The sequence below is a fragment of the Phoenix dactylifera genome, unplaced genomic scaffold (genome assembly GCF_009389715.1).
Source record: "Phoenix dactylifera cultivar Barhee BC4 unplaced genomic scaffold, palm_55x_up_171113_PBpolish2nd_filt_p 000430F, whole genome shotgun sequence".
Lineage (NCBI taxonomy): Eukaryota > Viridiplantae > Streptophyta > Magnoliopsida > Arecales > Arecaceae > Phoenix > Phoenix dactylifera.
The window spans coordinates 187,420-213,753 of record NW_024067866.1 but is presented as its reverse complement, the minus strand read 5'-3'; the positions used below and the strand labels follow the sequence as shown (position 1 = coordinate 213,753).

Genomic DNA, 26,334 nt, shown 5'->3' with positions numbered 1-26,334 from the left:
TCAGAAATTACAATCTGAACCTAACCTGTTTATTAAACAGGTAACCCGACCCGACTCGTTTAACCTATTTAATAAACAGGTAACCTGTTTACCCAACCCGACCCGACCTGTTTAACCTATTTGCCCAACCTGACCCGTTTAACCTGTTTAAACCTATTTAACCTGCCCAACCCAACCTGTTTAACCTGCCCAACCCGACCTGTTTAGACCTGTTTAGATCCGTTTAACCTGTATAGATCTGTTTAACCCGTATAGATCTGTTTAACCTGTTTAACCCATTTAACCTGTTTAGACCTGTTTAACCTGCCTAATAGTTAAACGGGTTAAACGGTTTAAAAGAATCAGACATTTAAAACCCGTATCCGACCCAATTAATAAACATGTTAAACAGGTCGACCTGTTTACGACCCGAACCTGTTTAGGCCAAACCCAAACCTCTTTATGGCGGATCGAACACGGGTCGGGTTGGCGGGTCGGGTCATATTTGCCACCCCTACCCTACTTTCTCTCACAGAGAGGTTCCTCCTTGGACAAATTCTTTTCTTTACCTTGACCATGAAGTGCCATGGGATAACCTTTTCCTACTTTGCTTTTGCTTGACATGGTAAACAGTAGTGCGAAGTATTATCTCAGTTATTTAATCAGTTTTGTAGGCTATTTTCTAAGCATAATTACTTTTCTGTACTTTCATTCAAAAATTATATTAAATTGAAAAAAAATTTACCTGCTTTTGTTGCATACATATATTTTTGTTAAAATAATGTACTTGATAACTATCTGTTTTCATTTTTTTTTAAATATTTTATATTTATTAAAAAAATTTATTATTAAAAAAGGGTCTTATTTATTGAATTTATCTTAGCTTCTAAATGTATTGGGCCGCCTTGATCCGACGGCTACCCGCGTGATGCGGGATTAATTATTTCCTATATTATATGTACTATATAATTATGTACGTTATCAATGACAATCAATCGTTTTTTGCATGAGACGCATCGATATGCATGTTTGATAAATAGAATTCATAGAAATTATTGTCTGTACCATGTTTTCCTATATTCTTTGCATCAGCGGAGATCATGCGTGATCAACGGGCCCACAGGAACCAGCGGGACAGCGTGCACACGTGGTGGTCGCACTGTAGGCAATAATTTCTCATCCCCGTCCGTCCTCGAAAATGTTTATATTTTATTCTCCTCATTCCATACGTTGAACTCGGAAGAGCTCTTCTCTATAAATCAGATAAATTATCGTGTCCTCTTGAACTTATCTTCTTCCAATACCTTTTTCGTCCCTAAAACCCTTTTCCTATCTCCCTCGACGCCTTCATCCATTGCTCCGGATCCACCCAAAGCTGCCTCGTTATGATACATTTTTATCCAATTCCTTTGACTAATTGAAAAATTATCATTGTTGGTGGCACTCAGTTGGAGATTTCTCTGGAATTTTGGTTGGTTTTCGCGGAGGTCTTGTAGGAGTCTCGGAATCAATTTTTTGAGCTGCAAATTTCTGTTGTTTTCCATTACAGTTGCTCTCCAATCGTTCAAAGGTGACGCCATTTTCTGTGATTCCCTTTTTTAATATATGAATTTAGTTTCGGTTTTACCTTTGAGGGATTTTTTTTCTCTTTATTTATATTGTGTTTCTGGAATTAGATCGTACAGTTGTCCAAATAGGCTTTCTCGGAGAATGGCCTCCTTCCAGTCATGGAAGTGCTCGTGGTCTTCGGTAGCGGCCGTGGCTTCTCTGGTGCTATTGGTGTCACTGGTGCACATGTTCTTGACGCCTCTGTTTCCTTCTTCGCTCGATTACTTTGGTGCTCCACGGAATTCCTGTTTGCCAGTCAACAGGTCGGTCGGTGGGAGCAGTGAGCGTCTGGCCGATAATTCACAGTTGAATCCTGTCTTTGATCCTCAGCTTCTCCCTGACTCTCATGGAGCAGTTACATACCGGGCCGCACCATGGAAGCCTGAGATTGGAAGGTGGCTTTCTAGTTGTGATTCAATTACTACAGCAATTGATGTCGTTGAGGTATGTGTAATTGGTAGAATATTCTACAGTTAATATGCCAATACCTATGTCCTTAGCTTTCAGTTATATTACAGATTCTATATTCTCTACAATCCGAATGTTGTCAAAGTTTCTTTTTCTTATTTAAAGGTTTGAAATTTAGGCAAGAGCTAGGACTCTTCTTTATTGCTCGTCTTATTGTAACAGCTTAATGTGCTTAAGGCTTTATTGGTTTGGACAGAGCATAGGAGGCAAGAGTTGCGAATATGACTGTAATGGTCAAGGAATATGTAATCGAGAACTGGGGCAATGCAGGTGCTTTCATGGATTTGATGGTCAGTAAAGTTTCTGCAATTTTAATTTTATGTCTCATTTATATCTATGGAATATAAGGTCTCTGATGATGTTGTCATTAGATTGAATTGAAACAATAGCTACCACTTGGACGAGTTTAGCAGGTGTTCCCCATCTGCTACACTGTTTACTTTCTTCTGATTTGGCAGGATGTACTCAAAATTGAGATATTTGAAATAAAATGCCGTTTTGACCAAAAAAAAAAAAAGAAAAGAAAAAAGCTACCACTTTGCAGAAATTATTATTACTCTTGCTTGCTTCATGAATGCCTTTACCTGAATGAATCTTCTCCCCATGGCCCCTTTCTGCAGAATCTCATGTTCAGTTACCATTAGTTATAACCTTTATGTAGACATATGATTTATTGTGATAGTCTTAAAAGTGGGTTTAATTGAACTGGAAGAAGAAGGGATACCAGGATACTAGTTTAGTGTGGATTAGTCCACTTAACTTTTCCAGGATATACTGTCATTGATGAAAATATGCAGAAGAAAGCTAGTGTCATATCAGTAGTGGTAGCTATATGGACGGAACCTGAACAGATGCATGAAACCACCACACCCGAGTCTGTGTGCTGTATAAATTCTTCTTTCCATAGGAAATGTTCTTGATACAAAAAAATAAATGTAGTGAAGCTTGCTTTTATGGATCTTGATGAAGTTCAAAATTAAGGTGAAAGGCCATGGCTATTCTATAATATTCTTCATGTACAACATCTTGCAAAACCAAGGAAACAATTTAACATCTGGCATTGGAGTTATGTCTTAGGTCTCTAGGTCATCAACTAATAATAACAGTTTAAGCTTGGCACGTGTTCTACCGCAAGTGTTGTCCTGCAGATATTGGCTATAATGAAACTTTTCAAGGGAAAATTATATGGTGAATTATCAAAAAAAAAAAGTTGTGCATTAGAGGGATAACAAGAGCAGAAGCTGAAAAATTGGTTCAGTAAAAGAACAGTAAGAGGATAAAGAATAATTAAGGGGGTGCATCGACCTAGATATGTCATCATGTACTCTTGTTTTCAGGTCAGGAACCATTTATTTCCAACAACAAGACAAGTATCACTATTAAGTTCTAGATGGCCAATTAGTTACATGCTATATATGAGTCCTATTTGCGTGTCTTAAAATTCAATATCAGCTTTCAAAACCTAAGGAGCAGCTAATATCAATCCGTGCATTGAATTCATTACTAAATCTATTTTTTACTCATTCTCCAGCTTGAGCATGGATAATGAAGCACTAAAACTTGGACAAACACTTGTTAAGATGTTTCCTCAAAGGCTTTAGTGAAGATATTAGCCAACTGACTTTTGACAGAAATTTTCATATTATAACATGACTGCCTTCACATATGGGTTCAAGTGGCTATGGATGTTGCCTCTATTGAGAACACAACTTTTGCTTTCTTTTTTGTAGGGCCAAACCTTTGCTCTTTCAGGCAGATGAGGACTTTTTGTGCTTCTCTCAGAAGTAAACCCTAAAATCCAAGTCTTTGCTTCTCTCAAAACATTAACCATGTCTATTTTCTGGTTATTTTAGGCGATCTTTTTTTCATTTTCTTCTTTGTTTAGTAGTGTTGTTTTCTATCAAATACAGGTCAGCTTGTATTTATCAATTCAGGGTTTTAGTTAGTTGTTTATGATTATTTTATTTTCTTTCATAAGAATGATAATAGAGTCAGGAAAGGTGGCTAGGGCTATTAAAAGGCTATGTAGGCTGCTGGAGGGGGAAAAAAAAGAGTACATAGAATCTCTTTGAGTTAAATTACAGTGGCTGTAGGCCTTTTTTCCTCCCTTCATCTTCTTCTGTTCTACTATTTCCTCGTCTATTTTATTTCCTTCTACCCTATGATCACACTCTCTGTGCTACAGATCTGTTAAACCAGCAGTTCATCAATGATAATCAGATATGAGTTTAGATCTGTTACAGTTTATAACAGCTGTCACAAGTAGCTTCAAAAGTCACAGAATTTATGTAAAAATCCAGTTATGAGTCAATTTTATTTATTATTATCTTTATGTCACCCCAAATTTTGAATGGAATTACAGCACTTCTTCAGTATCATAACACAAAAGCAGTGATGTGTTGTTGCGTGGCAATGCATGGCCAATGATGTCAGAGGAAATATAGGAGACTAGGCATATTGTTCATCTCCTTATGCCCATGGACTTTTCTCTGACTTAAGTACTGGAAGTGTTAGTGGTTACAAAGTTGAGGAACTCTCAAAATAGAAAAGTAGAGTAAGTAATGCACAAGAAGTTGGTGAAAGGGCGAGCTTCAAAAGAGGGCGTGACACCGCGACTAAAAGATTCTTGCTATTAAGGTCTAAAATGTGTAAGAGATCTAGGAGATGAAGTGACTTGCTCCTCTTTGCAAACTCGTGTTGCCAAATTCCCTAGGTGAAGCCAAGCAGTGGACCCTTTGTATGGCCTAGGCGGGTGTCCTGGCACCTAGGTGGCCAAGTAGGGGGAAAAGCCTGCTAAGCTTTTGTCATGCATGCTTTTAATCATATATATAGATAAGCATGTACATATATCATACATGCACTCTTCTTTCACCATTTATGACATTACAAAACCTATTTTTTATGCCAAAAAGTTTCAAAGATCAATATCCCCAGGCAGCACGCAACAACATTACTGCCACTAAAGTAGCTAGCAAGCTAGAGGCCATGGATAGGCAGCCAGTACCTAGTAAGAAATGGAAGGAAGAGGAGGGCAAGGAAGTAGCATTCTACAAGCAAGGCCAACACCTATCAAGTAGAAGGAAGAAAAGGAGGAGATAAGTATAACAAAAGCTAACACGTACAACAAAAGGGAAAACATGGAAGACCAGGGATGAATAGTCAGATGAATAAATAGTTCTAGAGGAAAAGAGGGGTGGGGGGTGGGGGGTGGGGGAAGAAGTCGAAGATTGGTCTAAAGAAGAAAAGAGAGAGAGAGAGAGAGAGAGAGAGAGAGGCATATATGGCACTAGAGGAGAGGGGGCTCATGTGGCCGGAGTAGAGGGCACTAAAGGAGAGTACACGTATTCCACCCTTGTTATCGTGTAGCTGAAGGAGAGGGGGCTCGAAAGCCCCCTCTCTCTCCCTCCCTCCCTCCCTCCCTCTCTTCCTCCCTCTCCCTCACCCTCCTTCCCTTTATCTCTCTTTTCAACGACATTGGGGCTCCACTCATGTTTTCTTGTAGCTGGAGAAGAGGGGGTTTTCGAGCTCCGTCTCTCCCTCACTCGGCCTCTCTCCCTCCCTCTCTCTTTTTCCCTCTTTCATTCTCCCTCTCCCTCTTCCTTGTTGGTTTTGACAATGCAAATACGGGCCTGGAATGGAATGGTATGGTACAATATTGTGCTGTACTGCCGGGCAACCAATATGGGTCTGGATACCGGCATAGCATACTTTGCATGTATGTATATATTATATATAATGTTATATACACAGACTTATATATCTATATTCCTATATATATTATATACATACACACACAAACATATATATATGCATATAGGGGTGGCCCAATAGATGTGGGGGCCTAAGGCGAACTTACTAAGAGAGGCCTTTTTTTAAAAAATAATAATAAAAAAAAAATTTAATAAGTGCAAAATACACGACTGGGCCTATCTTGCCGACCTGAATAGTAACTATTGATCTTCCACAACTATCTAGCTTAGTCAGCACCGAGATTGGGCTCAATTTCAGCGGCAACAGTATCCAACTAGAAATTTTAAACATGTCTCAAGGATTTCGGACGACGACTCACCCTCACTCCCTCAATTGTCTTGTCGAGCAGTCGAGGTAGCCGTTGGCTCTGCCTCAAGCCCTCTACACTCTACCTCTACGGAGTACGGACTACTGTAGCTAGGTTGTCGGGCGTGGGCCTTTTTTTGGGCCGGGGCCTTAGGCGACCGCCTATCTCGCCTAACGGTCGGGCCGGTTCTGTATATATATATATATACACACTATATGTATGTACGTATGTATACATACATGTGTATATGTACATATATATATATGTATATACACACACACATATGTATGTATGTATGTGTGGATATAATGTATATATAATACTTATATAAGTTAGTGTATAATCAACTATTGAATTTAATTAACAGCTTGTCTTTCAGCATTGGTCAACTAAAGAATGATGAAAGGAACAGCCAAGTGCAGAACTGAGCTTCAAAGCTTGATACAGGATCTAATCAGTTTCAGCTCGATTTAAGGTTATCAAGCTGGTTGAAGTATGCTCATGTCTAGCTTTGTTCAAAACTAAGTTATGCTTCATCACACCACAAATGACCTGAGCAAAATTATACAGCTGAGGCTCAAAAACAATTTCCAGCCAAGCTAGATGAGACCTAGCCTCAACCATGCTTGGCTTGATCACACCCCTATGCTCTTGTTTATTTTTGTCTTGGGTATTGAACTCTAGGGCTACCCATCATGTTACGCGGATAGCTTCCATCTTTGCTACTTGTTCTGTGATGTGTTCTCGCTCGGTCCACTTTCCTACAGATTCTTAAGTACCTATCTGTGGACATGGACAGATGGACCCATTGCACTTTCAGATTATAGTAACTGACAAGCACTCTCCCATGCTTCACATATCTTGTCTATTTTTGAGTGTACAGTTAGTCAGCTTGCTGATTCTAGTAACTATTTCCTAGCATTATTTCAAGTTCTTATAATCCAGGATCTAAACAAATATGGCCTCCAGCAATACAGATTGAATGTGTAGACTAGCTATCTTAAAGGTTTCCATTTACATTTGCTTACTATGACCTAGAGTGATTTTTTTTTCATAAGCTATTCTTAAAAATTTGATTCCTTTCTTCGACAATCTTTCTACCTCAAAGGAGAATTGTATTGATGCACCTGGAGGGGCAAGACATGCTTTTTTTAATTATATTCAAATTAAGATTTAATTTGTTTTTAAATGTGAAAAAACTCATTATCAAAATGCTCCATAAGGTTCAACTAGTGGATGTGGAAGAAGATCTTTTTCAACAGAAGGCAAAAGAAAAGGATGTTATTGTATATCAATTTGATAATGATGAAGGTAATGATGATGATGATCATGTTTCTTTCGTTGTTCTATAGTCCCTTATGTACTTTTCTTTTTCTTTGGTTAAATGAAGGTACTTTATTGATTTATATGTAGCATTTAACCATATTAAATAATTAAAAGTGGTGTTTATTTCTTGTACATGAATATATGAGCTCATGGCTGTTGGAAGTGAGCTTCTTATGCTCTTATATAATGATTTTCTACTCATTATTCATTCAAAGTACAACTCTATTATGGTTATTACTTTTCATATTGTTTTGCCTTTTCTTTAATGTTTAAAACAGATCATAAAGAATCTTACAAGATTTGATCCAATCCCCTTTATGATTTATGATATGATCCCAATCTTGATGATATTGCTCCTTAATGTTTGACTAATTTCCCTTTTTGAGAAAATTTATATAACTTCCTATTTCTTAATCAGCCTCAATTCTCAAGCAAAAAGGGGTGTGATTGCCAAGGACTGCGGAACCATCCCGAACCGTCCGGTTCGGGGCATACCAAGCCGTGCTAGTGACGAAGCAAGATGGTTCTGGGTTCGACATTCAAAATGAGAAACTGGCGGGAGAAGGGGAGGGACAAGGAAAGAGAGGAAAAGAGAGAGGGGGAGGAAGGGGCAGAGAGAGGGAGGGAGGGCCGGAGCAGGGGCTCCACCTTCTATTTTTTTCGAAACAGGAGTACGTCGGGGGCCCTTTTTTATTTTGAAAATTTTAAGTGAAGTTGGAGGGCCAGAGCAGGGGCTCCGCCCTCTATTTTTTTTTGAAATAGGGGTCCATTGACGTACTCCTGTTTCGAACGAAATAGAGGTTCAAATGGCGGAGCCCCTACTCCGAGCCTCTGCAGCCCTCCGGAGCCCGTTCTCTCTCCCTCCCTTCTTCCCTCTCCCTCCGCCCCCTCCTGTCTCTCTCTCTCTCTTTTACTTTCTCTCTCATTCTCCCTCTTCCTCTCCCTCTCTATTGTGTCGGTACGGCCCCGTCACGGGGGCATACCAAACCATGTTGCCAACCGACTGGTACGGCTTCGATACTGGCACGATGGACCTTGATTGCTGCCAATTTAAATACTATTTATTTTCAGATTTCCTTGGGTAAGTTCAATTTGTACTTACGATTTTGTTATTTTACTAGTGATCAGTATATTTTAAATTAATTGTAACATTGCAGTGAAATAAGACTTTCTATAGTCACCTGTATTGAGATAATCAACCGTTGATGAAGTGCTAATGTAATGGCTTTATAGGGGAAGGATGTACCAAGAAGTTGCAGCTGGACTGCAATCATCCAGGAACTCCAGAAAAACCATTTGGATGGTGGATTGTTTCCATATGTTCAGCATATTGTGACACAACTAGAGCAATGTGCTTTTGTGGAGCAGGAACTAAGTATCCAAATCGTCCTGTGGCAGAGTCATGTGGCTTTAAAATAAAGTAAGAAAGTTGATATTTATATCATGTCCAGTATTTTCTGATGTAGTTATCATGATATTTAGTATTTACTATGATATTTCTCTATAAAAGTTTTTATCTGAAACGTTCATATATTTCAGCTTACCATCTGAACCTGGGGGTCCTAGGATCACAGATTGGACAAAGGCTGATTTTGAGAATATATTTACTACTAACAGTAGCAGACAGGGATGGTGTAATGTTGACCCAAAGGATGCCTATGCTTCCAAAGTGAACTTTAAAGAGGAATGTGACTGTAAATATGATGGTCTTGGGGGACGATTCTGTGAGATACCAACAATGTGCAGTTGTCCCAACCAGTGCTCTGGGCATGGACATTGCCGTGGTGGATTTTGTCAGGTATATGACTGGAATTTCTGTTGGATTTTGAGCAGTTTGCACTTTACAATCATGAAAATTGAGAACAGATGATAGTTGCATCTTTCCTATATTCTTTTGTATCCAATCTTTCATTTAGTGGTGTACTCTTTGTTTTATTCTTTACATGATTCTCAATCATGGCATGCAAAAACTAATTCATAACATTGCTATTTTAGTGATGTATAAATTGGTCATTGCTCTCATCATAATACTTTTGACTTTAAAAACATGCTTTTGCAGTGTGACAATGGGTATTATGGGATAGATTGCAGTATCCCATCTGCCTTATCACCCATACAAGAGTGGCCTACATGGCTTCGACCATCTAAAGTTGATGTACCTGACAAGGCACCAATAGGTAGTGACCTTATAAATGTTAGCGCTGTTGTTAAAAAGAAAAGGCCACTTATTTATGTTTATGATCTGCCACCAGAGTTCAACAGTCACCTTCTGGAGGTAATCCTCGGCATTCATATTATATCTCTTGTTTGTGACATGAAGTTCCAGATAATTTATATTACACCTTTGTTTTTGGCAGGGGCGGCATTGGAAGTTTGAATGTGTAAACAGAATATACACTGATGAGAACAGAACATTGTGGACTGAGCAATTGTATGGCTCACAGGTACTAGTTAACAATATTTAATTATTATTAGATCAAAAGAGTCTTTGCTAAATTGCTATTTCCATTGTGTAGATGGCACTTTATGAGAGCATACTGGCTAGTCCATACCGAACAATGAATGGTGAAGAAGCAGACTATTTCTATGTTCCTGTTCTTGATTCCTGTATAATAGCTCGAGCGGATGATGCACCACATTTGAGTGTGCAGGTATAAAAGTTATAGCCATTATTTCTGCAATGCTCCTTGACAATTTTTTATTGTGAACCACCATGTTTAACTGCTGTCGTTGGAAGAATCTAAAGAAGCTGATATTAAAACATGGAAACTTACTAAATAATTCTGATTTCAGAAACATTCACGTCTGAGGAGCTCCCTAACTTTGGAATTCTATAAGAAGGCTTATGATCATATAGTTGAGCAGTATCCATATTGGAACCGCTCCTCTGGAAAGGACCATATATGGGTATGTTTTGGAGATGCTACATGATTGCCATCAGAGAAGCTTGGCTTGTGCACATTACTTTTACTAGGAATCTAATGGAATTGCTTCTATCTGAAGGCAGTTATTTTCATGGGATGAAGGTGCTTGCTATGCTCCGAAAGAAATTTGGAATAGCATGATGTTAGTACACTGGGGGAACACGAATTCCAAACATAATCACTCAACAACAGCTTATTGGGCTGACAACTGGGACCCTATCCCTTCCCATAGAAGAGGTGACCACCCCTGCTTTGACCCAGAGAAGGATCTTGTACTTCCAGCATGGAAAAGGCCTGAACCAATTGCAATATGGTTAAAACTGTGGGCCAGGTATTTAATAAGAGGGTTGCCTAACTTGTATGCTTCTAATGGTAATTTCCATCTGAGATTCGAATCAACTGTATGTGCAGGCCACGCAAGGAGCGTAAAACCCTCTTCTATTTCAATGGAAATTTAGGATCTGCCTATGAACATGGGCGACCTGAAAGCACGTGTGTGTCTATATTTGCTCCGAACACAACTGTCACATTTCACATAATTAATTAGTGATGTATCTTGTTCCTTTGTCCAAAATGATTGCAGGTATAGTATGGGTATCAGGCAAAAATTGGCAGAAGAATTTGGTTCTACACCTAACAAGGAGGGCAAGCTTGGGAGACAGCATGCAGCTAATGTAACAGTAACTCCATTACCCTCACCTAAGTATTCTGAGGAATTGGCAAGCTCTTTGTTCTGTGGGGTGCTGCCTGGGGATGGCTGGAGCGGACGCATGGAAGACAGCATTCTGCAAGGGTGCATTCCAGTGATAATCCAGGTACAGATACTCATGTCGCTTCTGCAGTGTCCACTGTGGTTGGTTAGGAAGATGAAGCTTATTTTAGTAGGTCATCTGTTTTACATATTCGCTGACCCATGAAATGTAGGTTTGTGATTATGATGTTAACATTTGGCTCCATTCATACTTACTGTTTTCTTTATCAGAATACGGTTTACGGAACTCATATATAATTAGTCATCTTGATCATTTATATTTCAAATATATAGAACCCTTTGCCTGATTATATTGATATGCTTATTTAATGTTTATATATGTGGTGTGATTGAGAATATTCAGTTAAGCTTTTTTCAAGAAGTATGATTTGTTTGATGTTACATTGATAGCTTGATTGCAGGATGGAATCTTTCTTCCTTATGAAAATGTTCTCAACTATAAAAGCTTTGCAGTGCGAATTCAAGAAGATGATATCCCAAGCTTGATAAAAATTCTTCAGGTAAATATCTCATCTTATTACCAAGTATTGTGGATGCTAATTGTATAGGCCGTCTATATTCTTATGTTATTTCTTGATTTGCACAGGGGATTAATGAAACAGAGATAGAGTTTATGTTGGCCAATGTACGCCAGATCTGGCAGAGGTTCTTATATCGTGATTCTGTTTTGCTTGAGGCTCAGAGACAGAAGAAATTGTTCTCTAAGGAGGATGGCTGGGCGGTTGAGTTCTCAAAACTCAGACAAGATGATGTCTTTTCCACATTCATACAGGTATGACAATTATCTCTTCTGTTTTGCAATATATTATATTGTTGAAGACCCAAATTAGAGTTCCATGTTTACGAACAAGTTAATATCTTAAACCTTTAAATTGTTCAATTTTTTCCAAATGAATGTCATAGAATTTAGTTGAATTTAGATGTTTTCATGCCTGATGTACCAGGCAGTTCGTCATTCTTCTGTGCATTTTACATTGGGATTTTCTAGAACTTTAGGCCCAAATGTAGGCCTTTTAGAGCCAATTAGCTCTTGCCATGAGTGAACTTGCTTTCTTCAAGCAGTAATGATATATTAACATCCTTTGTCATTCTATAATAAAGATAACTGAGTGACATACGATGAAAGTGACTTGATAAAACGTGAATTCGTCATTTGTTTTATCACTTTTTTCTTGCCCACTGCACAATTTGTATATGGGAGAGAGCCACAAAGGGTGGATGGTGCGTTAGGCTGGATGAGAACTACATCACTGACATTCATTAACCTAGGCATGCCTTAAAATTATATATTAGGTATCTCGACAGATGTATATCTATATTCTGCAAAGAAGGCTTTCCTGTCCAGCCAGACTAGTCATGTTTGGCAGTGTCTAGTAAATAGAACCATCCTAGAGACAGTCTCTATAGGTACGGAACTTCAAATTTTTTCTTTGATATGTTCTTTGAACCAAGTTGTACTTATCCTCATACAATATGTGGCTGATGCCTGCATTTGTACCACACGTATGAAATGCTCCTCAAATGTTGCCTTGGCAGCTACTTGGCCACCAGCTTTAATATTTTGCTTCATGTTTAAGTCTTGAAGATGTGGTCAATTTATAAAGTAATACTGAATGTTGGCAACTGACAAGTTAGTACCCTTAACTTACTAATCTTATTTGATATTAATTATAACTATTTTTTAGATATCTATTTTTTTGAATGCGTTGTTTTTGTGCTGCTTTGACCTTTGGGTGCCTAGCATCTAGGCTCTAGACAGCCTTCTGGCAGTTCATCTACTGCCTAAAATCTCATCAACCTTCCTATGACTGCTGATGTTAGAACTCTTCTAAAATGGTGGTCGTTAGTAGTAACCACTCTTTATGTCAATCCTGGACCCAAAGCCAACCCCATACATGACTTGTAGCCCTGAAGTTCATAGACACAACAATTTGTTGTCCAACTGTCTCACCCCAAACCCTACACTTGGATCAGCCATTTGATATGGCCAAACACCTTCTTAGGGCATAAACCTAGAGAATATGCAAGTCCTGATAATTTGAACCAGAACACTTAATAACAAGAGATAAGAGATTAGGATAAACAAAGTATGTCCTTAATTACTGATAATTAGAGTTATCGAAAGTATAGGGTTGATATCAAGGTATGCTGAATCTGCTGAGTTACGCACCGTTCGATGCGACGTTCGCAGTGGAATTCGAACGGGACGTCGTTCATCGCATGAACGCGTCTCGGATCGTAGAATTTAAAAATTTTTCTGGATCCAAATCCAGAAGATTTTTGAATTCATTAGGGAGGGGAGATTAGGATCTGAGGAAGGTTGATTAAGATTCATAAAACTGAAACTAAAATCAGAAGAAATTAATTTGAAGATCTCATCTTCAAAAATTCTGCAGGTGAAGAACACTGCAGCCTTATGATCTATCTAGCTTCCTGTTTGAGCCACACAATTGTCCGGCCTCTACAGGTATCCACACGAGGATCTAATCATCTGAGATAGGGTCTTACCGGAGTGCTAGCTCCTTGCAAAGACCTCTCATGACTATCATATAGATTAAAAAATAAAAATCTGCAACATACCTTCTTAAAGAAGAACCCTTTCTTCTTCAACCTTGCTCGCGATGGAGGAAGAGGAAGGAGGAACCTTGCACGTGGATCTTCCTTGCCTTACTACCATGGAAGAAGAGGAGGATGAAGACCCCTTGCTGCCGTGGAGGAGGAAGAAAGAAGAGGAGGCGTGGAGAGGAAGAGGAGAGAATTAATTCATAACTTCTCCCTTACTATTCTTTCATAGATTGGGTTTAGGGCTCCTTCTAATCTTATTAGGAGTATGGGACTATAACCCACCCTTGGATTAATGCCAAGTGTCCAATCCTTGTGCTCATAGATGCATGACATGTGTCTATTTAATCAATTGATTAATTTTCTAATCACATTAGGATTCCTAATCTCATTAGGAGAATTAATTGATTTGGGAGAATGCATCCTACGACGCCATGTGGACTTTAAAGTCCGCATAGTGTGAACATGATTTAAGTCATATTCATCTTACGACGACATGTGGTCTTTAAAATCTGCACAAACCTTGATTTAATCAAATTGACCCAATCATGAACCCAAATCAATTTGGGTCGAACCCAATTCATTTTGGCTCATTAAATCAGCCCAATTACAATCCAATTGCAATACAATTGCAATCAATTTCACTTAATTCTTCTTCCATTAACTTACGAACACTTAGTGGGTTAATTCAATCACCAAACATATTGATGATTGATTTTTATTATGATTCCAAATCACAATTATGATAGTCTGACTAATTAAATCCTCTATGTGTGTGACCCCGTAGGTTTTATTCTGACTGGTAGTGAGAAATATTGAGATCTCCATCTCAATATCACTGAAACTCCTTTCAGTGGACTGAAACGATTTTAGTTCTACTCTTAGGGTTCACTGATCACCAAGTGAATGCCTTCGAGTTTCACAATCCACTAGTGACACCTAGCAGTATGTGGTGGCAATCCAGTAGAATGGAATATCTGAACCTCTTGGTGCAGTTAGCGTATGATACAGTCCCTCTATCATGGATTCCGACGTGACGGAGGTTATGGATATTTTGTCAAACCCCATCGTCTGTCATATGTCAAATTTATACGACTTCCATTTCGAGATATGGAAAATTCTTTTTCCAAAATACCTGGCCAGGAATTTATCGAACTCAGTCTCATAAATCACATAGGATCACTCCTAATCTATCAAGGTCGATAGATCCCATCTAGATGCAACCCTATTCCAAAATGAACCTACTGCAGCCAATTCGCACTACAAGGATCCGAATGACTAGGGCCCAAGTGCACATGCTTGTCAAACTACAGCAACCTCACAGTGAATAGCTGAGGCATTGCAGATCAAATGACCAGTCATACAACTGCAGCATAAGTAGTCACTGACGAGTGGATAGACATCCATGTGACTACTATCTTTGGTCACGCTCAGTACCTTGTTCTCTAACAAGTATTTACATAATCACTCCAGTGTCTCTACACCGTGGACTCGAGACTCGTCCATCTGACTAAGTGATCTATGCACTAATCTTAGCGGATCGATCACCGTCCCTCGTGATGGATCTATCGATCAGGAGCATTTAGAAATTAATCCCTAATGACACATGCCTCAAATCAGACATATAGGGTATACTTCTAACAATCTTCCACTTGCACTAAAGCCAATCAGACATATTTAAGTCCCATTTTTTCAAGATGGACTTTTAATTTTTTCTGACTCAGCTGCTTAGTGAATGGGTCCGCCACGTTATCAGTGGAGTCTACTCTCTGCACCTCTACATATTTCTTTTCGAGGTAGTCGCGAATTAGATGAAATCGTCGCTCTATGTGCTTGGACTTCTGGTGAGACCTCGGCTCCTTAGCCAGTGCTATGGCGTCGTTATTGTCGCAGAAAAGGGTTATGGCATCTGATGACATGACTCCTAGCTCTTCGACAAACTTCTTGTACCAGAACGTTTCCTTCGCAGTATCCGATGCAGCAATGTACTCTGCTTCCATGGTAGAATCTACAACAATCGGTTGCTTGGAACTCTTCCAATTTACTGATCCTCCATTGCATAAAAATACATATTCTGATGTAGACTTTCTATCATCGGGGTCAGTCATGAAGTCTGAATCAGTATATCCTTCTACCTTTAACTCTATGCCTCCCCTAAAGACCAAAAACAGATCCTTAGTCCTTCTCAAGTACTTAAGGATATTTTTCACAGCTATCCAGTGCTCCTCGCCTGGATTTGACTGATATCTGCTCGTGACACTCACAGCATGTGCTATATCAGGTCGAGTACATAGCATGGCATATATGAGGCTTCCTATTGCCGATGCATAAGGGATCCTACTCATGTGCTGAATCTCTTCAGATGTTTTGGGGCACATCTTTTTGGAGAGATTTATGCCATGCTTTAGGGGTAACAATCCCCTCTTAGAGTTTTCCATGCTGAACCTCTTCAACATTTTCTCTATGTACATTTTCTGTGATAGGCCAAGCATCCTCTTAGATCTATCTCTATATACCTTAATCCCCAAAATATAAGATGCTTCACCTAGATCTTTAATGGAGAACTTCTTAGACAGCCATAACTTGACCGATGTGAGCATGGGAATATCATTCCTAATTAGGAGTATATCATCCACGTACAATACGAGGAATACTGTAGCCCTCCCACTGACCTTTTTGTACACACATGGTTCCTCTTCGTTCTTGATGAAATTAAACGATTTGATCACATCATCGAAATGAGTGTTCCAACTCCGAGATGCTTGCTTTAATCCATAAATGGATCTTTGCAGCTTGCAGACCTTGTGATCACCATCACTGAAAGTGAAACCCTGAGGCTGTTCCATATAGATATCTTCCTCAAGATATCCATTAAGAAAAGCAGTTTTCACATCCATCTGCCATATCTCATAATCATGATAAGCTGCAATGGCAAGCAACGTTCGAATGGACTTCAGCATGGCTACCGGTGAAAAGGTATCTTGATAGTCAATGCCTTCGCGCTGACTATAACCTTTTACCACCAATCTTGCCTTATAGGTCTCTACCTTGCCATCCGAACCTATTTTCCTTTTGTAGATCCATTTACACCCAATAGGTACTATACCTTCAGGCGGGTCTACTAAGGTCCATACTTGGTTGGAATGCATGGAGTCTATTTCTGACTTCATCGCATTCATCCATTTTTCGGAGTCGATGTCTAACATTGCTTCGTTGTAGGTCTTGGGATCATTACTATGATCTCTTTCTTCCATGAGGAACTCTTCCTCTATTTCCTCTGTAAGCATACCTAAGTATCTTTCAGGAGGATGGGAGATCCTACTGGATCTACGAAGTGGACGAGGTTCTTCATGTATTGGCTCAATGTGAATAGGTTCACTAGGCTCAATTGCTCGTTGCTCTTCAGAGACTTTCTCTTCGAGCTCAATTTTTCTCCCACTGCCTCTATCAAGGATAAATTGTTTTTTCAAAAAGATGGCATGTCGGCTCACAAACACTTTGTGATCTTCTGGGATGTAAAAATTGTATCCTAACGACTCTTTAGGATATCTAATGAAACGAGCACCAATTGTCCTAGACTCCAACTTGTCCGCCTGTTATCGCTTGACTTGGGCTGGACATCCCCAAATCTTGAGATAACCAAGACTTAGTTTCTTACCATGCCATATCTCATACGGTGTGGTAGGAACGGACTTAGAGGGAACTCTATTCAATATATAGATAGCTGTAAGTAGGGCATCTCCCCACAAAAATAAGGGTAAGTCAGTGAAGCTCATCATGGACCTGACCATATCCAATAGGGTCCGATTCCTCCTTTCTGACACTCCGTTGAGTTGAGGTGTTCTAGGAGGTGGCCATTGTGAAACTATATCATTTTGTTTGAGATAATCGCAAAACTCTCCACTAAGGTATTCTCCTCCTCGATCTGATCGAAGAACCTTAATGAGTTTTCCTGTCTGTTTTTCTACTTCAAATATGAATTCTTTGAACCTTTCAAATGCTTCAGATTTATGTCTCATAAGATAGACATAACCATATCGTGAGAAATCATCGGTAAAAGTAATAAAGTAGAAAAATTGACCCCTAACCTGCACATCGAATGGGCCACACACATCAGTGTGTGCTAGGGCAAGTATTTCAGTGGACCTCTCCCCATGTCCTACAAAGGGTAATTTGGCCATTTTTTCTTGAAGGCAGGATTCACAAATCGGATATGACTCAGAAGTCAATGAACTCAAAAGCTCATGTTTCTCCAATTTGTTAATTCTGTCTTCTCCTATATGACCAAGTCTGAGGTGCCATAAATACTTTTGATTTATCTCATCTCTAGATCTTTTTGATCCTATGGTACTCACTGTATGCTCAGATACGTTCACAGATACATTCATATGTAAGTGATAGAGACCGTCAATCATAAAACCACGTCCAAACAGTTTATTTCGTAAATAAATAGAAACGTAGTCTTTATTGAAATTGAATTCATAATGTTCCTATGCTAGACAAGATACAGAAATCAGATTTCTGCTAGCACTAGGTACAAAATAACAATCTCTAAGTATCAAACTAAATTCTGACGGTAAATGCAAAGGGAATGTGCCCACAGCAACAGCAGCAACTCTTGCTTCATTGCCAACCCTTAGGGTTACCGCACATTCCGTAAGCCTTCTACTTTCCTTTAGACCATGCATGGTAGTGCACAAGTGAACACTAGAACCAGAGTCTATAACCCAACTGAAAATAGAAGAAACCGTTAGATTAGTTTCAATAATGAGCATATTAGACATACCTTCAGAAGGCGTGTCATCCTTCTTGCTCTTTATGTTTCCCATGTAGATAGGACAGTTCCTCTTTCAATGGCCGTCTTCATTGCAACGGAAACATTTTCCTTTGGGTTCGGCTTTCTTCTTAGGAACTTCCTTCTTCGGCTTTTTCTCGGTCTTCTGCTTCTTCGCAGGCTTCTTCTTCCCAATAGACTTTCTCTTGGAAGTAGAAGCTAGCTCAGCAGCGAGAACTGTGCTCCTTGAACCTTTCAAGGCTCCCTCAGTTGTCACCAATATATTCAACAATTCAAGTTTGGTGCATTCAATTTTATTCATATGGTAGTTTACAATAAACTGCCTATATGAAGATGGCAACGATTGTAGGATCAAATCCGTTTGCAAATCCTTGTGCATGGTCATGCCAAGCTTCTCTAGCTCCTCAAGATCCTTGATCATGGTCAAACCATGTTCATGGACGGACTGCCCATCATGCATCTTGGCTTTGAAGAGCCGCTTGGACACTTCAAATCTTGCTGCACGACTCTATTCACTATACAACTCTTATAGGTGATCAAGTATGTCCTTAGCAGTCTTCATGCTCTCATGCTGGCATTGCAATTCGTTGGACATGGATGCCAAAATGTAGCACCTAACCTTATTGTCGTCATCCAACCATTTTGCATACGTCTCACGCTGCTCATTGGTTGCACGGGTTGGTAACACCGGAGTTCATGGTCAAGAATATATGCTATTTTTTCGCAACTCAAGACAATCTTCAAGTTGCGGAGCCAATTTTTATAGTTTGGTCCGGTCAACCTATTGTTATCTAGAATTCGAACTATCGGGTTGGAAGCCATTGACATCTGCAGAGAGTAAAAATTCTAATTAGAAATTTGTATTTGACATTAATTTGTTTTAGGAACTTTTAAAACAAAATTGGATCAAATCCTCCACTATTTCTCGGATCTCTCACACCCCCTGGTAAAGATACGGAAACCTGCGACTTAGGGTTTCGAGTGGGGTGCTGCGGTCCCACCAATCTATATGTCACCTCACCTAACAGTTATTGGAGACACATAGACGATGAGTGTACAACTCTTGTACAATGCTTCGTAAGCATATTGAGCTAACCTGGTCTCCAAGTCATAAGGACCTCACCTAACAGTTATTGGATCCGTTCCTTGGTTAAGTCAGACCCATCGTATATCCCACGAAAATAAAGCTGTGATTGGGTCCTCACCTAATAGTTATTGGAGCTCAACCCCACCTTTACCCCACAACATCTCATGTTAATAGAGAGGTCCAATCCTCCGATTCAACTAGCCCACTGTATCCAGCCGAGACTAATCAACACCGGAAAGATCTTAGCAACTCTACTACGGTGGAAGACCAATCGACTTAATATTGGGTAATCAGATCTTAGTGATTCCAACTTTGAGCTTTCCATAGGAGGTAATCGATCAATTGGCCAGGTAAGCAGGTGGGAGGCTCCCCTTACTTAGAGAGTAAGGTCCTAATTAAGTAACCACCTTTGAGCTTGCCTAGACACCAATTAGATCAATTAATCAAATATGGCTAGCTCAATGTATCGTTCACTCTCGATTGATTTAGGGAGGTTTTAAGTCTCTTGGGATTTACATCTAATGTAATCATCTACCCCATACCATATGTCATTCGATTTACATCTTATGTAAATGTCACATTGGTTCAGGTTTACATCCTATGTAATTATGAAACCCTTTCATATATTATGTGATTACATCTTGTGTAAATGACATAATTGTTTCAGTTTACATCTTATATAAATGTCCTATTGTTTAAGGATTTTATTTACATCTCATGCAAATAAATTTTTGTTTAACTAATACATACATCTCATGCATACAATATTTTAAACATAACCTTAAACAAGTATGAACATTATGATTACCATATGCATCTCATGTATATTTTCAGATCTGAAATTTTAAACCTATTATGCTATTCTCTGAATTTCAGATCATGCATTACTTGATTTAAAACATTGTAATCTAATTGCAATTCTAAAATAATTTGCAAGATCATAGCAAATAAAAATCTGCATGCTGAAAATTTCAGCAACCTGAAATTTCAGCACGCAGAAAATCCAGCAAACATAATTTCTTTAAAAATCAGATTAAAAATGTGGTAATCAATCCTTAGGTCCTAATCATGCTCCCTAGAACTATGGCTTTGATACCACTGCTGAGTTACGCCCCCGATGTGACGTTTGCAGCGGAATTCGAACGGGACGTTGTTCATCGCATTAACGCGTCTCGGATCGTAGAATTCAAAAATTTTTCTAGATCCAAATCCAGAAGATCTTTGAATTCATTAGGGAGGGGAGATTAGGATCTGAGGAAGGTTGATTAAGATTCATAAAACTGAAACTAAAATCAGAAGAAATTAATTTGAAGATCTCATCTTCAAAAATTCTGCAGGTGAAGAACACCGCAGCCTGATGATCTATCTAGTTTCCTGTTTGAGCCACACAATTGTCCGGCCTCTACAGGTATCCACACGAGGATCTAATCATCTGAGATAGGATTTTACCGGAGTGCTAGCTCCTTGCAAAGACCTCTCATGACTATCATATAGATTAGAAGATAAAAATCTACAACATACCTCCTTAAAGAAGAACCCTTTCTTCTTCAACCTTGCTCGCGATGGAGGAAGAGGAAGGAGGAACCTTGCACGTGGATCTTCCTTGCCTTGCTACCGTGGAAGAAGAGGAGGATGAAGACCCCTTGCTGCCGTGGAGGAGGAAAAAAGAAGAGGAGGCGTGGAGAGGAAGAGGAGAGAATTAATTCATAACTTCTCCCTTGCTATCCTTTTATAGATTGGGTTTAGTGTTGCTCCTAATCTTATTAGGAGTATGGGACTATAACCCACCCTTGGATTAATGCCAAGTGTCCAATCCTTGTGCTCATAGATGCATGACATGTGTCTATTTAATCAATTGATTAATTTCCTAATCACATTAGGATTCCTAATCTCATTAGGAGAATTAATTGATTTGGGAGCATGCATCCTACGACGCCATGTGGACTTTGAAGTCCGCATAGTGTGAACATGACTTAAGTCATATTCATGCTACGACGACATGTGGTCTTTAAAATCCGCACAAATCTTGTTTTAATCAAATTGACCAAATCATGAACCTAAATCAATTTGGGTCGAACCCAATTTGATTTGGCTCATTAAATCAGCCCAATTGCAATCCAATTGCAATCAATTCCACTTAATTCTTCTTCCATTAACTTACGAACACTTAGTGGGTTAATTCAATCACCAATCATATTGATGATTGATTTCTATTATGATTCCAAATCACAATTATGATAGTCTGACTAATTAAATCCTCTATGTGTGTGACCCCGTAGGTTCTATTCTGACTGGTAGTGAGAAATATTGAGATCTCCATCTCAATATCACTGAAACTCCTTTCAGTAGACTGAAACGATTTCAGTTCTACTCTTAGGGTTCACTGATCACCAAGTGAATGCCTTCGAGTCTCACAATCCACTAGTGACACGTAGCAGTATGTGGTGGCAACCCAGCAGAATGGAATATCCGAACCTCTTGGTGCAGTTAGCGTATGATACAGTCCCTCTATCATAGATTCCGACGTGACGGAGGTTATGGATATCTCGTCAAACTCCATCGTCTGTCATATGTCAAATTTATACGACTTCCAGTTCGAGATATGGAAAACTCTTTTTTCAAAATACCTGGCCAGGAATTTATCGAACTCAGTCTCATAAATCACATAGGATCACTTCTAATCTATCAAGGTCGATAGATCCCATCTAGATGCAACCCTATTCTAAAATGAACCTACTGCAGCCAATTCACACTATAAGGACCCGAATGACTAGGGCCCAAGTTCACATGCTCGTCAAACTACAGCAACCTCACAGTGAATAGCTGAGGCATCGCAGGTCAAAGGACCAGTCATACAACTGCAGCATAAATAGTCACTGACGAGTGGATAGACATTCATGTGACTACTATCTTTGGTCATGCTCAGTACCTTGTTCTCTAACAAGTACTTGCATAATTCCTCCAGTGTCTCTACACCGTGGACTCGAGACTCGTCCATCTGACTAAGTGATCTGTGCACTAATCTCAGCGGATCGATCATCGTCCCTCGTGATGGATCCATCGATCAGGAGCATTTAGAAATTAATCCCTAATGAAATATGCCTCAAATTCTTAACTCCTTGAAAATATGTGTCATCATCTGTTAATTTCTTAGACGATTCATGGACACATACAAACATGAATGAAAAATAAATTGCCCAATCTTATTTATTAATAAGTGTCAGATTACAAATTTATGCCCCAGATTACAAATATGCGTTAGCCACGTTGGCTAACGCATATTTATTAATAAGTGTCAGATTACAAATTTATGCCCCAGATTACAAATATGCGTTAGCCACGTTGGCTTCTAGGGCATACTTATAACAGAATCAGCCCGTATCGGCCGGTTCAGCACGTACCGAACTGGTCTGGTTTCTGACCGATCCGATTCGGCCTTAAAAAATGGTTCCGGCCCCTATCCCATAGGGGCCGAAACCAAGTGGTACCACGTTGGAACCGGTCTGAACTGGTTGATACTAAATGCGTACGGCTAGGAACCAGTGCGAATCGGTTTGCTACAGCGCGTCGGGCAACGTGCGCGAGCTATATTATGCATACCAGTTTGATATCGGTTTGAACTGGTCCGGTAGGCGACCGATACCGGTTCGGCACCAGTTCGAACTGGTCCAGTAGGTGACCGATACAGGTTCGGCATATCTCGGTTGATATACATCCAGTATTTGACATTCACATATATCTGGTATTGGACACTCATATATATCTGGTATTGGACACAAAAATCTAACTAATAATCTGTTGCCAAGAGTTCTGGATCAACCCCATGAAGTAAGGTGTTCCGCCCTTCTAACAAAAAGATGTAATAATAATGTGAGCTAACAACTTAGTAAGGAATCCCACACAGCATCAGCATGAATAAGATAACATCTTTTAGTAAATATGAAACTGCCAAGAAAATAGTAAGACTCATATATCAACTATTTGGTATTTGAACAATTTTTGAACAGATCCAGCATGCATATCCTTCATATATAATAATCCCAGCATGCATATTGAGCTTTATTAGTATAACAACTCAAAAGTATGCAACATATCATCAAAATGACAGTTTTCAATATGCACATGATATATCATCAGATAAGCAGTTCTATTTAGCTACAATTTAGTTAAATTGTTAAACTTTTATTATTATTTTTATTGTTTAATTATTATTATCACTATTATTCTTATTATCTGGTTAGTGTAGGTCACATCCGACTTTTTTGGTATTTGGACTAATTACGGTCATGCTCTAGCCCGTGATTGACAAACCATACTATTACATTCCCGTGGCAAGGCCATACTTAATATCATGACTAATCCAAATATCCTAATTTTAGATTATCCCATTTTTATAAGTTATTTATTTATGGTACATTTATCATAATTAAGCATAATTAATATTATAATGAGTCAAAATAAATAATACTACAATATAGATAAATATGAAATATCCACAATTATATCGGTGATTATGCAATCCTTATAATTGTTTATTTTAATCATTAGTATATGATACATGAACATACAGAATATCCTTAATCATGCAAATAGTCGTGCTCACGGATCTTTACCTCTGACGATAGTAAAATCCAACCCAATGTGTCAATTCGGCCTGCAAAACACCTAATGCACCCGCTAAGCTTAAAGTCAATATTTGGCATAATAAAATCTGGAAACCAACCTCCTCACTAATTAAATAATTATATCCAAACTTTTGAATATTATAAATTCCAAAAATCTAATTCATCAACCTTGTCCTTATTACCATAAATAAATTAAGATATTAATGGACTAGAATTTACTTTAATTAATGGGTCGGGAAAAGTTTCTATGCTGGTCCTCTCTGAATTTGAACTAATGTCCAACTACATAGTTAAATCAACTTCGGATTAGAAAAATAAGGGATAGAATAAAGTTGGGAATGACCCTTAGCTGGGGTCAACTCTAGGGCGAGTATGAGCCGGATTTGGCCCGACCTAAGGGAAGAGATTGAAAGGAAAAGAGAGAGGGGGGGGGGGGGATGATTACGAAAGAGAGATAGAGAGCGGGGAGAGCGAGGGCATGAGAAAGGGGCTCGAGCTTGTTTGTTGGTGAAAGAGGGAGAGGGAGAGAGAAATAGACCGAGAGAGGAAGAGGGAGAGAGAAAGCCAAGGTGGTGGGGCTCTTGGCCATTAGACCGCACATTGTTGGCAGCTATGAAAGAGATAAAAGGGAAGGAGAGAGAGAGGAAAAGAGGAAAAGAGAGAGACAAAGGGCAAGGGTGATGGTGGTTCGGGCTCATCGGCTTTCGAAGCAAGGGGTTCTCTCCACTGCAAGCAAGAAATAGGGGATGGAGAGAAGCAGGGAAGCAGGGAAATCAGATAGCTCGACCATCAATGGGTGGTGATGCTTAACAATCGCAATGGCGGTCATTGCAGAGAGGGAGAGAGGAAGAGGAGAGGAGGGGTGGAGAGAGAGAGATGAGCAATGGGGGTAGCGAAGAGATTAAATAGGGGGGAGGTAGTAGCCTCTCCTTCCTCCAGTCAACCGGCAACAAGTCCCAAGGATGGCGGTAGGCACCCCAAGGTTCGGCAGGCACCGCCCTACCACCATCGATGTTCATACGGGGCAGGGCGATGCCCCTATTCACACGCCCTTCCCTTCCTCTATTTTGACCAGATCTGGTCTGGCTGGATCAGTCGCCCACATTGCTGGCTAGATCGAGCTCTCACACTAATTATTTGTTTTAAAGGAACTTGAAATTTAGAACTAGAACCAAAACTTTGATGACAAGATTCTTTGATCAGTGTTATTCTAGTTAGGACAAGCATAGACCGGACAAAGCTGATCAAATCATTGCACCAATGTTGCACTAATTATTAAAGCATAGCTCTTGTGAGACCAGTTATACAGTGCGCATCAAGTGAACAGATTCGATGCAGGAAGATCTAGAAAATGCCGAAGTTGTAATTCATTAATTTATAATGAATATATGCCTCCATCTACACCATTATCTTTCAGTTTTCATTAGTAAGCATTAGTTTAACAAAATAAGCAACAAACACTGTTCGTTTGATGGATGCTAGGACTTCTTTGTACTTGGTTTACATATGCTAACATGTGTCCAATCTTTAAACAACACTGTTGCAACTGTGCTTCTAAATATGGATCATCAAAGAAATATGATGGTTATGATCTTAAAAGAGTATTCTTGGAACAGGTATTGCACTATAAATTGCATAATGATCCCTGGAGGAAACATCTCTCTCAGCAAAAGGAGTCTGGGCTGCCAAAGGTTTGCTCGAGAACTCACTAGGTGCTTTAAAGAAAAGATGCTCATTGCAAAAAGGTCATACATTTGTTATCCCAACCAAAAGGCAGGGAAGTGAAGATAATCTTTTTTTTTCATATCACCATGACGCGGAACAATGCTGACTTGGAATATCTCACTCTTACATACAAGATTTTGATGAGTAGCAATGACCAATCTGCTAATGGCTGAAGTCAAAAATCAGCGCTGGTTTTTGCATGTATAAAAATGCTCAACAGAGTAAAAGATATAAAAAGATGAGGAACAGAATAAAAATCTTTCATGTTCAAGTGAAACAGAATGACATGTTTTCGGTACCGTAAACTCAAGTGTCGCATGCTTGATTATTGTGGAAGGAACTCGTTGAAGTTCTTTCGTGGAAGGTTGTCCTCTATTTATTTATTTATTGCTTTTTATTTGATGAA

At 39.2% G+C, this 26,334-nt stretch overlaps 1 protein-coding gene across 4 annotated transcripts; it reads left to right on the top strand.

Moving 5' to 3' along the window:
• The first annotated feature begins 1,079 nt into the window (after window positions 1–1,079).
• LOC103698530 lies at window positions 1,080–26,334 on the top strand. Of its 4 annotated transcripts, none has more exons than XM_039118846.1 (16): window positions 1,081–1,549; window positions 1,656–2,031; window positions 2,252–2,345; window positions 3,786–3,839; window positions 8,672–8,858; window positions 8,978–9,236; window positions 9,498–9,713; window positions 9,796–9,882; window positions 9,955–10,089; window positions 10,232–10,345; window positions 10,446–10,693; window positions 10,774–10,854; window positions 10,946–11,177; window positions 11,536–11,634; window positions 11,721–11,906; window positions 25,820–26,334. In XM_039118846.1, the coding sequence occupies exons 2-16, from the start codon at window positions 1,690–1,692 to the stop codon at window positions 25,913–25,915; spliced, it is 2,430 nt and encodes an 809-aa protein (XP_038974774.1). In that variant the 5' UTR covers window positions 1,081–1,549; window positions 1,656–1,689; the 3' UTR covers window positions 25,916–26,334. The 4 variants fall into 4 exon arrangements, with proteins under 4 accessions (XP_008778785.1, XP_038974774.1, XP_038974776.1 ...); XM_039118847.1 differs by having other exon boundaries at window positions 1,208–1,549; window positions 1,665–2,031; XM_008780563.3 differs by lacking the exon at window positions 25,820–26,334 and having other exon boundaries at window positions 1,080–1,549; window positions 11,525–11,634; window positions 11,721–11,870.